Source organism: Mus musculus, chromosome 14, assembly GCF_000001635.26.
Source record: "Mus musculus strain C57BL/6J chromosome 14, GRCm38.p6 C57BL/6J".
Classification (NCBI taxonomy): domain Eukaryota; kingdom Metazoa; phylum Chordata; class Mammalia; order Rodentia; family Muridae; genus Mus; species Mus musculus.
In genome coordinates, this window is record NC_000080.6 from 120389700 (window position 1) to 120405026 (window position 15327).

Sequence of the window (15327 nt, forward strand, 5' to 3'; positions counted from 1 at the left end):
TAGAAGACCTCTAACCCAGGCTAGCCCTTTAACTCTCCTCACTGTCCCTCAGGAACCAATGCTGCTATCTCTCCTGAATCTCACAGCCTCCTCGGCCACAGGAAGCATTGTCATTTTGACCGTCTGGGAGCCTATAAAGACTCCAGAATCTTGTCTCACCTAGAGTCTCGGAATCAGAAGATTTAGGGCCTGGAAAGACAGCTCAGTGGTCAAGTGTGGACAGTCTTTGGGAGGACTGGAGTTGGCTTTCCAGCATCCACATCAGGTGGCTCACAACATCTGTAACTCCAGCTCCAGGGGAGCTGGTCTGGCTCCTAGTAAATGTACATCTTCAGACACAGACACACACATACACATAACATTTAAACGCCCCCCAGGTGTTCTGTATGCACGCTAACATTTGAGAATCACATGCCCAGACCACTCCTCGGGCTCGGTTGTATTCAGGAATCAACTGAAGGGTTTGGGAAGGATCTACCGTTGATGCCTAACCCTATAGCAGCTGGTACAGTGCTATGGTTTGGGAAGGAACCAGGCCCAGGCCCTCTGAATCTTTGGGGCGACTCAACTCCAGTGCACACCCACAGCTGAAAACCAGGGCACTAGGTTGCAGAGATTTTTTTAATGAATTTACTTTAGAAATCTTTACATGTACAGTGGGCACATCACTCGCACCCATTCATAGAAACCACTTAGAGCCTGCCAGCCCTCGGCACCTGCTGGGTGGGGTGAATGAAGGAGGCTGGTTGCTTTGCCCTTCAGGAGCTTGGCATGTAGAGTGTGAGCAACTGTGCTTGTCAGCCACAGCGTGGGAAGCATGGTGGGCTCCAGAGAGAAGGAAGGACACAGAAGCGTACCCTCCCTGGGCAAGAATAGATAGGACTTCAGAGATGAAAGGCACCTGAGAGTGTAGTCTAGGTGCTGGAGAGATGGCTCAGTGCTTATAAGCACTGGCTGCTCTTCCAGAGGACCCAGGTTCTATCCCAAGCACCCACATAGTTCACAACCATCTCTAACTCTGGTATTAGAGCACGCAGCGCCCTCTTCTGGTCTCCACGGGCACTGTAAGTGGTTCAGACAGTCTCCATTCCTGTTCACGTGGGGCCAAATGCATCCACATGAGAGGAAAATAACTCCAATGAAGGGTTTAGCGGAAGTGGAAACCCTAAACCTCAGTATATTTGGGGACAAAGTGGAGGCATGCAAAGATAAAAACACATAAATAATTCAACCTATATGAAAATGAATTATCTTTAGAGAAAATGAGCCCTTTAAGTCTGTGAGTGTAGAGGACTCGGTTTCCATCTACTTAATGAATATCTTATTCGGTGAGAGTCTTCTCTGTGGTTAGTTTTTCAGACCAGCCCCAATTTACTGCTCTTTGTGTTGATTCTTGGCCAGCAAGGTCATGTTCCCACACGACATTCATTGTATAAGCCACACCAGGGACTTAGGGCACTCCCTGGCCTAACCAGGACTCTGCTATTGAGACAGTAGCTTAACTGGCCAAGTTGACTTTTTCTGCATCATGTAACACCTTCAAGGAAGAGAGAAAGACAGGGCTTGGGAATGTTGGGGACGGCTACCAGGTCTGTCTCCCCTTTCTCCCTTCCACCCCCCCTTGGCTTGTCATTTCTACTCTATGAGACCAACATCTCCCCATGACACAGCCATCTGTAGGGATATATTCTTACATCTGATGAGAGAGGAAACAATGTTTCAACAGAGGCTCTGATTAAAGGCGGGGGTGGATCACTGCCATTGTCTTGGTGGCTACATCTCTATGGTCAAAGTGACAGAAGCAGATTACCCTGGGCCACAGTGGCCCAGCTTTAGACACGATGAGCTCTGGAGATGAATCTGGAAACGTTTGTTCCTCTCACCCAAATACCTGTGAAGATTAAAAACACGGTAGTCACCGTGACTATCAAGCTCACCCCCACCTTGTCATGCTATGTTTATACGTCGTCCTCGAAGTCGGAGTTCCAATACACACAGCTAATACCAAATCCAGTCCTGAAGGGGCAGTGTGCAAATCTGTGTCAGTGGTAGGCGACTCAGGGTGGTGGAGATAGGAGCAGAAGTGTCCATTTACCTAAAGCCCCACAGTGTGAAGGCACAGCTGAGCTCTGCCAGGGGCCCTCCTCCACGGTCTCACGTAAGCTCATCAGAATGCAGGAAGATTACTGCAGTAGATGCTGCGAGAGTCAGTTACCATAGTTTCTTGGATTGTTACACTGTGCCCAAATTTGGAGTGCTGAGCAGTCGCAGGATTTCGAAGCATCTTTGGAGGCGACCGAAAGCAATGTAGTTTCAGAACAATGCCAGCGCCTCTGTGACAGTGATGGGAAGATTACCGAATCTGTCATATCTTTCCAGTTAATGTGAGGGGCTCCTTTGAAACCAGCCTTGGTATAGTTTGATGAACCTTACAGGCAAGATTACCCAGAACAGTGCAGAAAGTCTATTATTCTATTTCCTTATTTAGAGGACAAATGGAGAGCTGGGTGCAGCTGAAAATGCTAACATTCCATTCCCCAGACTTCCTGAGCCGAAGACAGAGCGCTTCCATGGTGTAGGTTCTTATTATTGTCCAGGGATCTTCCCCCTGACTTTAAATAGTCAGGCATTACGAAGGAATTTAAAGCTCCGACTCTTGAAAAGAAGAGGCATTTATCTCCATTTGAGCCTTATTCTTTCATAATTCCTCTTAAAATATGAGCATCTCTCTCACGAGAATTTTCCAGACCTAAGAGTAAGCTTGTCGGAGGTGCCCTTTGCTAGTTTTAACACAAAGGGTATTTGATCTTCATGTGTAGTCTTTGTTCACATAAACCAAGATGGATGGCAATGGAAAGAACTGGTAACGGGACAAGCTGCCGTTCGCCAGATAAGTTTCAGTGGTTCTGGAAAACACTCACCGGAACTCCAAGCCCACGCTTCTGTCTGCCTCATTTTATGACCAGTGAGCCAGCACTTCTGATTGTTGCCCCTGGCTCTCCCCACCTCCTCGATCCCCACCTGTGATGCTGGCCTGGACAATTGTTCTCACCTTGACCTGTACTGTGATGGTGCCTCGACTCTGAAAAAGAAATCTCGGCCTCTCATAAAGTCTTATCACTGGTGTCTGTCCATTCAGACCTAGACCATAGAGGATCAGTAAGAGAGACAAGGCTAGCAAGAAAAAAGACCAAGTGTCTGGCGTGCAGTGGGGTTCTGGTTAAATTGCCCTTTCTTGCACTGGTGCCAAACAGGCTCCTAACACACCCGGGACTGCTCTATCCCTAAGGTGAGGTCTGAGCCTGAAGGTGAACAGACATTCTCACCTGGTTCTGTAGCTGTATGCCAGCAAGCCTGTGGTGACATGATTGTCCATGTGTGTGCTTTATGCACATTCTATAAAGCCTTAATATGTATGAAACCCTTCATATTTCAAAACCTCACATGCATCTTAGAAGAAAATTGCATCTAATAAAAGAAATATACTGTGCAGTGGAAAAGGGAGAAATGTCACTATTCTTACTTTACATCAGCTCCTAAGTTACTCTAAAGTGTAAAAGTCAGGTTTTAACAACCTAAAAGAAAAATAAACACAGACCATTAAACATCCAAAAGACTGCCATAAAAAGAAATATTAAACAGTACTTATTCTGCTTGGAAAACTCACTAAAGGATGCTCTGTTGCATCAAAGTTGTGTTCCTGTGTACCAGCCTTAATGGAAGTCAAAAAAAGACCTGTCCACTAGGAAATTTGTTTCCTAGACCCCAAAGGCTGGGAAAGTAGGAAACTGGAGACTGAAAGTTAAGGAGAGAATGATCTCGGCCTCTGCCAGCTGATGAGCATTCCCAGTGAGAGAGTAGCCATGGAGTCTTCAGTGAACTAAGATTAGAGAAGCTCAGAAACCAGAGCAAGCCTGGAAGGGCCCACGGGAGGGTGCGGTGAGCAGTCAGTTGCTGCCTGATGACCCGAGGTCAAGCCCCGGGATCCACATAGTGGGAGGATGACTGTCTCCCACAGGTCATTCTCTGGTGGCCCCACACGTGCCATCTTGCACATGTGTAGAGGTGTACACACACATCAGTCAATGAAATCAAGCCAACCCTGCGTTAGTTAACATTGTGAAACCGTACAGGAAGGAGAGATAACCAGAATTAAGTCGTGGAAGTTTATTGAATTTATATTTAATAATATCCAGGATATCGCACTGTGGTCCATGCTTGTAGTCCTGGCAATCTGGAGGGCTGACGCAGGAGAATTACTGTGAGTTCAAGGCCAATCTGGGCTAAAAAGTGAGGCTTTGTCTCAAAAACAAAAACAAAAAGAAATCTCTAAGAGTTTGGGCTGTTTTTATTTTTAATATTCCTTTTGTTTTTTTGTTTTTTTAATCAGTCCCCAGTATTCAGGGAACGTTATCCAAACTGCTTTCTAGAACATTCTCTTCCCTGTTGGGGATTCCCTGCCTACAGCTCTTTCCACCTTATTTCTAGACTCTTTCTCCAAGTTGCACAGCTCCTAAGCTGTCTTCTCTCACATTTGTTTTTGTTTTGTTTTGTTTTGTTTTGCTTTGTTTTGTTTTTTTATCCTGAGTCATGGAATGATGGGCAACTCTACCTTTGCCAAGGAAAACATCACTGATTGTTCCTGTCTTGAGGGTGAAGCTCCATCTCCCTTCCTTTCAAAGACCTCCGTTCTCCCACGACCTTCAGACTGAATTCTATTGGACAAACCTTGGGGATTTACCTATTGTTCTCATCATAAAGGGGGATGGCCATTGTTCCCATGCGCATTGAAGCTGCTTCCTGGACCTCCTTACTTTCACAGAATCCTATCCTAGAATTGTTTCACCTATGAACAACCAGAAAGAAGAGATTTTTTTTTTTCCATTGAGGTCTAAATCAATCCATAGCCAATACTCTTGGTTGTTTAAATGAAGCCATCTTCCCAGAAGTACTGGTGTAAGTTGAAGGCAGCGCTCTGCCTATCTGAAGGCAGTTCCCTGCTAGTTTAGCTGCTTGTTCTAGAGAAAGTCCCACTTGCCATCAACCGGTTAACCCCTGATCGTAGCTAAAAGTACCGATAGCATTACTAAAGAGAAATGCCTGTAATACCCAACGACGTGACATGCCTTTTGTAGAGGCTACTTTCTTAGTATATACTCTGGTAAGTTGTTTGAAATACATTATAATTTCAAATGTAGTAGAAACAGAACGGATGATAAGTTAGTATTTTGAAATGAAGCACAGTAAAAGTGAAACACTGGGGAAGTTCCTGTTTAAATTCAAATTGTCCAAGGTCTGGAATGTTCACCCACATGCTGAGACCCACCCTACACCCTAGCAGAATGAAGACAGGAACTGAGGCAATTTCCCATGTGATTCAGCCAAAAAATAACGACCCAAACCCAAACCGTTTTGAGTAAATAACCTTGTGTTTGAATATTTTTTGCCTGAATTTTTTTTTTGTCTCAGTTTGCCACTTCATTTTGTTAGGTTAATCTGAATCAAAACAGAGCTAAATGAAGATTTTTTTTTCAAATTGGAATGTACTTGATTTCTTCATTATTTTATATCAGAACTAACTTATCAGATGTTCTTCAGCCCTATGGTCCTTAAAAGTTTTGCATCTCCCCCACCCCCCCCCCACTCCCGAAGCAATATAAAAAAGTGCTTATGGTGTGTATGCAAGCTGCTGTTTTAATTAACTTTCCTGAATTTCAAACATCTATATTTTACTCTCTTATATGCTTTTAACTAAGGTATAGTAGATGCATTTTTTGCTTCGATACTAATTTAAGGTGTAATATTCATTTCTTTAGAGAACATTTTTGTTGTTGTGCATGCCTAGTGTTTTGTACGTTGTATATTGCATTCAGAATATTTTTTTCCTTCTCACCTATCCACAATGCAATGCCGTTCCCATGATGCACCTCTGCTTGCTGTTTACCTGTATGTTAATTCGCTTGAATCCCATTGGCCCACTGCCATCATGTGCTCGCTGCCTGTTATTAAAAGACTCAGTCGACTGCCAAAGCACTGAAGCGACCTCTCGAAGCAACTGTAGACCTGGTACTTTGACCTTTCACCTTTCGCTTTGCATGTAGCTTTTCAGAGAACCAGCCGAGATTTGTATGTAAAATACTGGTTGCAGCCAATCATTATTATTAATTTTAAAATGGAGGAATTCAATAAGGTGTTTAGTCATCTCATTTGCATATGTAATCTGGGAAATAAATATTGAATCTAACAAAATTTTAATACCTTTTCCAAAGAGTGAAGCAAATTTAAATTATGTGGCTCAGAAAAAATGCTCATTGTAATTCTTATTAACCTTTAAATTCAAGAAACTGCCATTCAGTTAAAGAATAGATATTAATAATAACGCAAATGCCAAATGCTCCTTTCTCCCCTTAGTGTAGTTTAACCTGTATTTATTAAAAAAAAAAAAAAAAAAGCTGAAGCCATTTTTTCCATTGTTGTTGCTTGGTAGTTTTTCTTTCCCTTAGTTGAGATGCTACTGTTTTTGGGTTACAGAATTCATGCTTCCGCTCTCAATAACAAATTCTCACTCATTCGACATTGCCGCTGTTTAAATTAAGGTGCATGGCAGAGGCATCTCTTTAGCTGTCATTTTTTTTTAAAGAAAGAAAAGAAAAGAAAAGAGAAAGAGAATGTTGCAGTTGATGATCTCTGTGGAGGTGGAATGCAAGCTTGCTTTAAGTTGGACACATCTTATCGAATTCTTCGCTTTCAGGCCTTCCCTCCGGGTGCTCTTCATCCCTTACCAAAGAGACAAGCACTTGAAAAAAGCAACGGGGCCAGCACGGTCTTCAACCCCAGCGTCTTGCACTACCAGCAGGCTCTGACCAGTGCGCAGCTGCAGCAGCACACGGCGTTCATCCCCACAGGTACGTGCTCTCCGTGTCTGTGTCCTGTGTCCTTCCAGTCACGTGCTTTCTTCTCATCTCTTTAAGCTGTTTGGTCAAGGCATCTAGTTTGCGTTTAGAAGGTGCGAATACAGCCTGGCCCACCACAGCCCTGGCTACCTAGACCTGTTGACCTTGCTTTGATAACTAAAGGTAGTTAGCATTCTAAAGTAAAGGGTTTGGTGGGATTTAGCTTGAGAGACAGGGAGCGGTTAAAGCTTTGGGTCTCTTCTATTTACGCAGGCCCCCAAAAATAGTTTATGCAAGCAAGATTTTTTTTATATGAGATAATTGAAATTTGTCCTTAACACTCAATGACCTAAAAATATAAATTCCAGTAAATACTAACCGTTTTTTCCCTGCTTCTGTTCAGAGCACTAAAAAGTCTAAGGCTACTCAAATGAAAGCAATCTTCTGCTCGTATTTTATATCCATTCTCTCTCTCTTCATCCTTCTCCACTCTCACCAAGTTCACAGCTATCTGGAGTGCTTGTCCTCCGTTCTAAGCCAATGAGTGATGAGAGGAGGGGCTACTGTCCCTTAGCCTACCAATCGCTGGAGACCGTCAGTTTACCACGTGGTCTCATGGGCAGAAGGGTCTTCATGAATTCCTCATCCAGTGGACTGTTTTACAAATGAGAAAACTGAGGCCCCCAGGATAATGAGAAGTGACTTTCCAAGGTGGCAGAGCTGACACAAACACCAGGTTCCAGTGCCCGGTTCCATTTACATAACATTACACCACCTCCACTGGCCCCAAAAGTCTACAGACTTTCCCCCAAACCAGATTAAAATGGGGTTTTGTTTTTGAAGTGGCATGAAAAATCCATTCAGGTAAAGAAAAACAATGTAACACCCATTCTAACTCGATTCCCCACCTCCCACCCCCCGCAATATTTTACCCAGTTCAGAGACTGCAGACACGGCCACATGCACACACACGCGCGCGCACGCACACACACACACACACACACACACACACACACACACACACTCACTCACTCGCACAGACATGGTCATCTTCACTTGACCAACTTTACCTTTTAGTCTCTGTTAGAAACAGGTGACTTTGAACCTTATTGGAAAGAACATCCACTGAGTTTTTCCAAGCCCATATTCCTTGTCCCATCACAACAAGGAGACACTATCATTAATCAATGTGATTAGATATGTTAATCTTAGAGTCCATACCTATGAGCATTAGGGTTGGAGTTTATTCTAGTAACAGCCTTTGTATAAAAACTATAAATGAATGGTAAACTATATGAATTAGTATTTTAAATGAATTAGTAACCAATAAATAATATATATATATATATTAATAGAAATGCACTGTCAGAAAGTTCATGAGTTCTCAATCTATATTAAAATACTTTCATATCTTACCCCACTGCAACCTTAATTAATGGCATTCCGTGCTGTCTTAGCTTAGCGTATTTATGATTGTAACACACCTGAAATAACATAATCACCAGAAGGTCAGCTCACCCTGAGGATCCTGTGTGGTTACTACAAGTGTCTCAGTGTAGACTTTGTGGCCATTATATACTTTAAGGGACAGAAAAAAGTGCTGAATGAGAAACTATGAAAGACAAGGTCTGTTTCTGAAGAGTGGGTAATACAGACGATACCGTCTCCTGGGAATTCCAGTGAGGCCCTTTACATCATGTGAATACCCCAATCCAGTATGGACTGGTTGACTAATTCATCAAAAGCGTCCCCACTCTAAGATTCTGTAGAGACGCCCTTAAGTGTTTGCAAAGCGAGGGTGAATAGCATAGCTTAAGCAATAGCTCAGTGCTGTGGATGGGTAATGGTAAACAGTCCCTGTTAGCTGGGCTGTGTCTGTCCGCCCTCTGGTGGATTCCCCTGGAACAGTTCAACTGTGTTGGCGACTTTCTGTAGCCTTTGGAAGCTTAAAGGTGGACTGTAGCCCGGTTAGTTCTGTGAATTACAAGTGCTTATAGCATATTTGCTATATGCTATAAAGATCACAGTGGATAACCATGTGAATTTTGTGTACTGGAGTGGTATTTGAACTTCCAACAAATTCACTACACTTCTCTGAAGTGATAGAAAATATTTTATTGAAATAATTTCAGCATAAGCTCTCACCCAATTACATTGACAGAAAAATCTCCATGATTGTGGTAGGCTTTCTTGTTTGTTTGCTTCAGGGAATCTTTCTTATAAACAATGTTTCCAACTTTATGTAAAAGGTGACAGCAATAGTAATTATTTACCCTGGTTGCTTTAAAACCTCTGCAGATCAGGTGATGACACTGTGTGGTGATTTTTAGCAGATGGTTAACCCACTATTTTCAATGAACATTTTTTTTAAATCTTTCTGTTACTGTTTTACATAAGCAGTTTTCATACATACAGATCAAAAGCATTTTTTGTGTGTGTCTTCTTGGACGGTTCCCTGCAGTGGAAGGCCATGCATAGCAAAACTTTTATATGTACTGAAATCCTCCCACTGACACAATATGAATTTGAATCTTAGGCAATCTGCCTCTAGGCTTTAAGATTTCAATGTAAGGCACAGGATATGGGATTATTCTCTACAACCATGGTGGGTGGAATTCTCCTCTCTTGCTTCTTTCTTTTTAAAAAAAACAAAAAAACAAAAAAAATTATAGAGGTTATTTTAACTAAGAAGTTTATACATTTCCCTTGCTATGATAGGAAGGTGGCAAAATCACCCATGGTCTCAGAAACAGCCGTGTGATAAATAGCTTTGGGCATCTCTGTGACAAGTTTATTCTGAATGACTCTTAAGTATTCTTGCACACACTGTCATTGTTCTTCAAGATGGCACAGTGCTGTCAGTGGCGAGAAGTTATTTGCATTTTGCAGATGGAAAAACTGAGGCTGTGTTTACACTACAAAACGGCATGCACACCACTAAGAATTACCCAACTAGTTCTGGCCCACAGAAGCTTGGGATGAAGTACTTGTGCAATGGAGGAAGGAAGCAAACGGCTGAGATGCTTACTTGTACAGAGCACCGGCATCCCGGTGAGACGTTGATCAGGTCAGAGAAAAGGCAGTGCAGAGTCCTTCCTTAAAATACTTCACTATGTTAGAAGTGCCTGTGGGAGGCTCTAGGCCAGACATTTCCGAGTAAAGAGAAACCATAAACGTTTCATAAAGTTTCTCACACACTTGTAAAAGGTCTGTTCACCCTCAGTGGAGACGTATGGACTCTATTTGGTGCACTGAGCATTCCTGAAGCATGTGCTATGGTCTGAGTTGCAGACATGCTATGAAAATATAAAGGGTCCCAGAGCTGGGTAAAAACCAGAGTCCACAGCATGAAGGATGAGCTGGGTGGAAGGGTGAGAGGCAAGGTGTTCATCTTCAGCAGATGCAGGCATGAACAATACAGAGCAGGGATATTTTCCAAAGCAGGAGAATTTGCTAACAACTTTAAAGGGGAGTAAGATTGCACCGTTAGGGGAAGAACATACTGGGCAGGTATGACAAGAGTAGGTTTGAAGAATAGAGCCCCAGTCCCTGTAGCAATAGTATACATTACTCGAAGGATCTGTGGGAAGACCAAAGGGTGCAGCTGGGTGAAAAGTGGAGAGGTGGCTTGGAAAGCAGAGCAGAACCAGGATCTGGCATGAAGAGAGCAATCCACCTGTCCTAAGCGCCATACGCCCCATGTTCAAATCACTCTTAGCCGGCACAGAGGGGCCCAGTGAAGTCACGTGGTCAAGCACTTCCCACATCCAAGACACAAGCCAGAGTGACACACTGCTCTCTGTGGCTGCAGGGACAGTTTCTGATGGTTGACACCCCTTGTGTATTTCACTAGTTTAACCCAGGAAGCCCTTGAGAAAACCTGTTCACTATAAAACACAGTAAGAATAAAGGGGGATTTTTCAGCAGTGACTTTGAAGCCTAACACAGTTAACTCTAAAGTGGAATATTTTACAAACTAGACCCTTTAATAATTTTCAGGAGTAAGTTCCCCCCCCACCAAAGTGCTTTTTACAGTCGGCTGGAACACTGACCTACAAACAGGGGTACCCCGAAGTGCCTTATGCATCTAGTTAAATGGGATCTCTGCCTTTTTGAGTCCACAGCAGAATGAGAAAGATGCTAAGCACTCATATAAATAGGTTAATAACATTTAGAGTAGTATAAATGAAAAGGCAAAGAGTTCAAATAATTAAAACGAAACAGAAACAGAAACTGACTTAGGTGATGGGGGATATGGGGAAACTAAGATGAGATGATTTTCTGAAGAAATGGCTCATACTTTGACACCTGAGGAAAGAAAGAAGTGGCTAAAGAGTATTCTAGATCAGGGGCAGAGGAGCCCAAAATTAGAGTAAAAGTCTAAAGTATTCAGTTGAAAGCAATGAAGGCCCATCCAGATGGACCTCGGTACCAGGGAGGAGTGCTGAGGTCGGGAGGCAGTCAGGGTCTGGGCTAGAAGGGCCTCCATCCTCAAAGCAGCAAAGCCTTCCCAGAAGCAAAGTGAGTGTGCCAGCAGAGTGGAGGCTGGAGCAGAGAGGAGCAGGAGGGCCCAATGGGATGCTATGGCAGAGCTGATAGTAGCAGTGTTGGGATGGGAACTTGCAGAGCAGCAGAAGTCATGGCTAGGCAGACAGGCCCTCGGCGGCTCAGAAGCAGCCACGTGCTGGCTCAGCGGGGAGACGGACCTGGGATGACCATGAGGAAACAGCGGCATCTTACAACAACGGAGGCTAAAGGTCACACAGCGATGGCATTGGTCACATGTTTCCCCATGCGCAGGAGACCAGACGGGAAAGAACACAGCTTAGCGTGTTCCGCCGGAGAGTCTCGTGGAGGAGAGGGGAGGTCAGGAGAATAGTTAGGTAGAGAGACTTTCAGCCTGGCACGGCACAAAACATGGAAGCCATGGAATCAGTGAGAGTTTGGGAATGGATGGCCTGAAACGCTCATAGAAGATCCACAGAGCAGGAAAAAAAAATTAAATAAAGAGGACCCAGGCAGGCTCTAGAAACTCCAGCATATATAAATATTAGAGAGAATTCAGAAGAAGCGTATAGAAGGGTGTGTGTGTGTGTGTGTGTGTGTGTGTGTGTGTGTTTGCGCTCATGTGCGTGTGCACGCACGTGCATGTGTACGTGTCTTAAGAAATCAAAGAAAGAAAGTGACTTAGTGTGCAAAGTGTAGGCAAGTGCCAAAATGTCCCGGAAACTGAGGATGAAGGTGTAACCGTGTTCTGTGGATCTGAGGGAGAATAGAACCAGCTAGAAGGGCATTGAAGGACTGATGGGCAGATGGGAGCAAGGGATTGAAAGCGTGACGCAGGGAACCTTCTATGTTTGTGAAAGTAGAGAGAGGGGGATGGAGGAAGAGAGCGTGCGAGCTGCACGGGAGTTGCGTGTAAGCACATCTGTGTGTGTCTCTGAGTGTGTGCCAAGGTGGATGTACTGCAAGAGAAAGAGAGAGAGAGAGAGAGAGAGAGAGAGAGAGAGAGAGAGAGAGAGAGAGAGAGAGAAAGAGAGAGAGAGACTAGAAGTAGTCCGCTTGGATAGTTGTTTTCTAAATCAGTGATGCCTGGTCAAAATGTAGGTCAGGCAAGGAGGTTCTTATAAACGTGAGTGAGGATATTTAGTTTCTAGATTCACATCTAACATCTTAGCAGGTAGTCCTGAAACCACACCTTCATGACCCTGAGTTTCTAAGAATCCTTATATTGCCTTCGTTTACATTCTGAGGAACAGAGCTCCCAACGCATCTTCCCACCCTCCTGACTTTCATTGCTGTTCAGTCAGAATTTCGTGACACATGTACATCATTAAGACCATTCACAGAAAACAGAGTTCTTCCCTAAGAAGCAGTGACTTTGGCTTCCCTTCTCCCACTAACCCAGACACCAACCAACACTCCCTAACTCTTCGATCCCTCGGAAGCCTCCTTGAAGTGGCCATGATCAAAATCTCTCACCAGGGTCTTAGTGCGGTCCCAGTTTTCCACAGTTACATATATGGCTCTTAGACTTCACTGTTACATGCCACCCCTTTGTCACAGCAAGTCTCCTAGCCAGAACAGATCTCAGACCCATGCAGCAAGTCCATCCAGAAGCTTCCGTCTACATTCCCAGCACCCAGGTTGTTGCTCAAGAGACCCCTGCCATACGCGGCAAGGGCTTTGACTTAGAGGATGTGAAATCTCAACTCACTGTTCTTTTCACCTTTCTATCGACACAACACACATTTCACCGCACTCGGGAGTGTAGCGCACTCTGGCGAGCATCAGCTCTGGCCTGGATTTAGCACGGAACTCTACCTCAGGCCATGTCCTTGGCTCACACTGCACTTGACCTTGGAGGGGTTACTGTGCCTCAGATTTTTTCATCTGTAAAATACCTACTCTCCACCTGACAGGGTTAACTTGATCATGTGTGTAAAATCCTTTGAGGTCTTCAGAGAAGGACACAGTTGCATCATCACATGCCATCCTCCTTAGGATCATGTTGGCCTAGAGTAGAAGGGGAGAGTACTCAAGTACTCGGAGAGTGGGGCTTGGAATCTTATTGGCTTTAAGTAAGTTGGATCTATCTGCTATACTGACGATGTGAACGGCCCTAAGAACTGTGTAAACTAACCTCCTTGTGCTTCGATCTCACTCTGAATGTTAACTCTAAACCGCTAACCTGTTTCTTTCCCTTTTATTCACCTTTCCCTCCCCCCATTGCATGACTTCAGGGTCAGTTTTGTGCATGACACCCGCTACCAGTATTGGTAGGTTCCAACCTTTTTTTATTTGTCTTTTATATGATGTGCAATGCCTTCACTGTTTGACATGTATTTCAGAGACAGTAGAGAATGCTTTAGGAAGTAGATCTGAAGGCTTAATAGCTTTAGAGTTAACGTGTAAGCTATGCTTGTGTATTTAAGAGAGTGATGGTTTTAATGTGACCTCTTAATGCTAGAACGATCACCACAGAGACGTGAAACCACAAGTGCAAGTGTGCTTTTTAAAAAAAATGATTTGTGTTGTTTCTCTTTATAGTTTATCTGGTTTAGCATGAAGCAAGCAGAGGCAGGCTAATTTCATCAATGTTTTAAAGTTTCATAGTGGTGTGTGCCTTTACCTCCTCTTTGCTGTGTGTTAGAGTTATCAGAGTTTCCCAGAAGTATTTATTTTTGGAAAACAATTATACTTGGATGTGTTTTGAGACCAAGTGCCTGAACTACGCTACTTACTTCTCTTTTTAGAGGGCAGACTTATTTTTAATGGCTTTGGTTTTTTAGTTTTGTTTTTGCTTTGCTTATTTTTGTGCCTCCACGTCCATTCCCTTAGATGGGGAATTTTAACAGTGGGGTCTTCTCTCGAATTCAGGACCTTGGCACACAAGTCTGTCTTCAGGGCAGCTGATTCATTTCACTTACAAATTCAGAAAGTCACCACTGGCAAAAATGGATCTGGTTACTTCGTAGTAACCGCTCTAGAATTTACACCAAAGCCATTTCTCTTGCCTCACCTTTTAGTGACCGAAGTAAAACATGGAGCCACTGAAATTCCACCGTTCAGATATGCTTCCAAATTTAAGAGAAAAATGTTTTTTGGTTTAACCACAATTGATTCCAAAGTTCATCCTATTCTAAATTAGGCCCTCTGAGCCTGTGGCGTTTTGGAATTTATGATCAGTCCACTTGGTTCATTGGGTATTACCTATCATGTATTGAGAAGCAGCTGTAGCTATCTATGGTCATGATGCCATCCTCTGAATTGGGAATAGCTCTGTTTTGATCAAAGCGATGCGCTTTGGGCTCTCTGGGAATCACTGATTGTGTTTGAGAACTTCCTTTAACTGTACTTGTAATAAGCTATTTTCCCTTTTTATTTCTCTCCCATGCTCCCTTGCTTTGCACTGTGATCGCATGCCATCTGCTGGTTAACCCATGATGGCTTGCTGCTCTGATATTCACCATGCCAAATACCACTTCTATTACCATAATGCTACACCCTCCTGTTCATTGCTCCCATGGTTCCCCTCCTGAAAGTACCCATGATGCACAGCGCTACGTCCGCCACTGTCTCTGCAGCAACAACTCCTGCAACAAGTGTCCCCTTCGCAGCAACAGCCACAGCCAATCAGGTTTGCTCCTTTTAAAGCTTTTCTTTCACAAATCCCGAACTCTAAATGAGTGCTGATATTTAAAAAAAAAATTCTCGGTGAGAATTTTTTTTTCATGTTTATCCATCCAATTTTATTTTTTAATTAGTTCTATAGCAAGCATTTGTGGACAGGTTGCACTTATTTAGAGTTAACATTTACTGCAAATAATGATGTAGCTATGTTTTGTGTTGCACTGTTTGTTTTCGTACCTAATATTGTGTAATTAACCTGACAGGCTTAAGTTCCTTTTAGTACAGTGTTGCTTACCCGGTG

At 43.5% G+C, this 15327-nt stretch overlaps 1 protein-coding gene across 13 annotated transcripts in view; it reads left to right on the plus strand.

The window, feature by feature from the left end:
- The window catches only part of Mbnl2 (muscleblind like splicing factor 2), a 156047-nt gene that overhangs the window by 114048 nt on the left and 26672 nt on the right, over positions 1–15327 (plus strand). For 3 of the 13 annotated variants that reach the window (XR_001781082.2, XR_003950814.1, XR_001781083.1), the window contains 3 exons: positions 6013–6066; positions 6752–6905; positions 13637–15033. Coding sequence is in view for 9 of the 13 variants with exons in the window: in NM_001360377.1 (NP_001347306.1) it covers positions 6013–6066; positions 6752–6905; positions 13637–13672; positions 14939–15033 (339 nt within the window). In the remaining 4 variants the exon portion in view is untranslated. The remainder of the gene's footprint in view (positions 1–6012; positions 6067–6751; positions 6906–13636; positions 15034–15327) is intronic. The other 10 variants (NM_175341.4, NM_001360376.1, XM_030247589.1 and 7 more) reach the window with 7 other exon arrangements.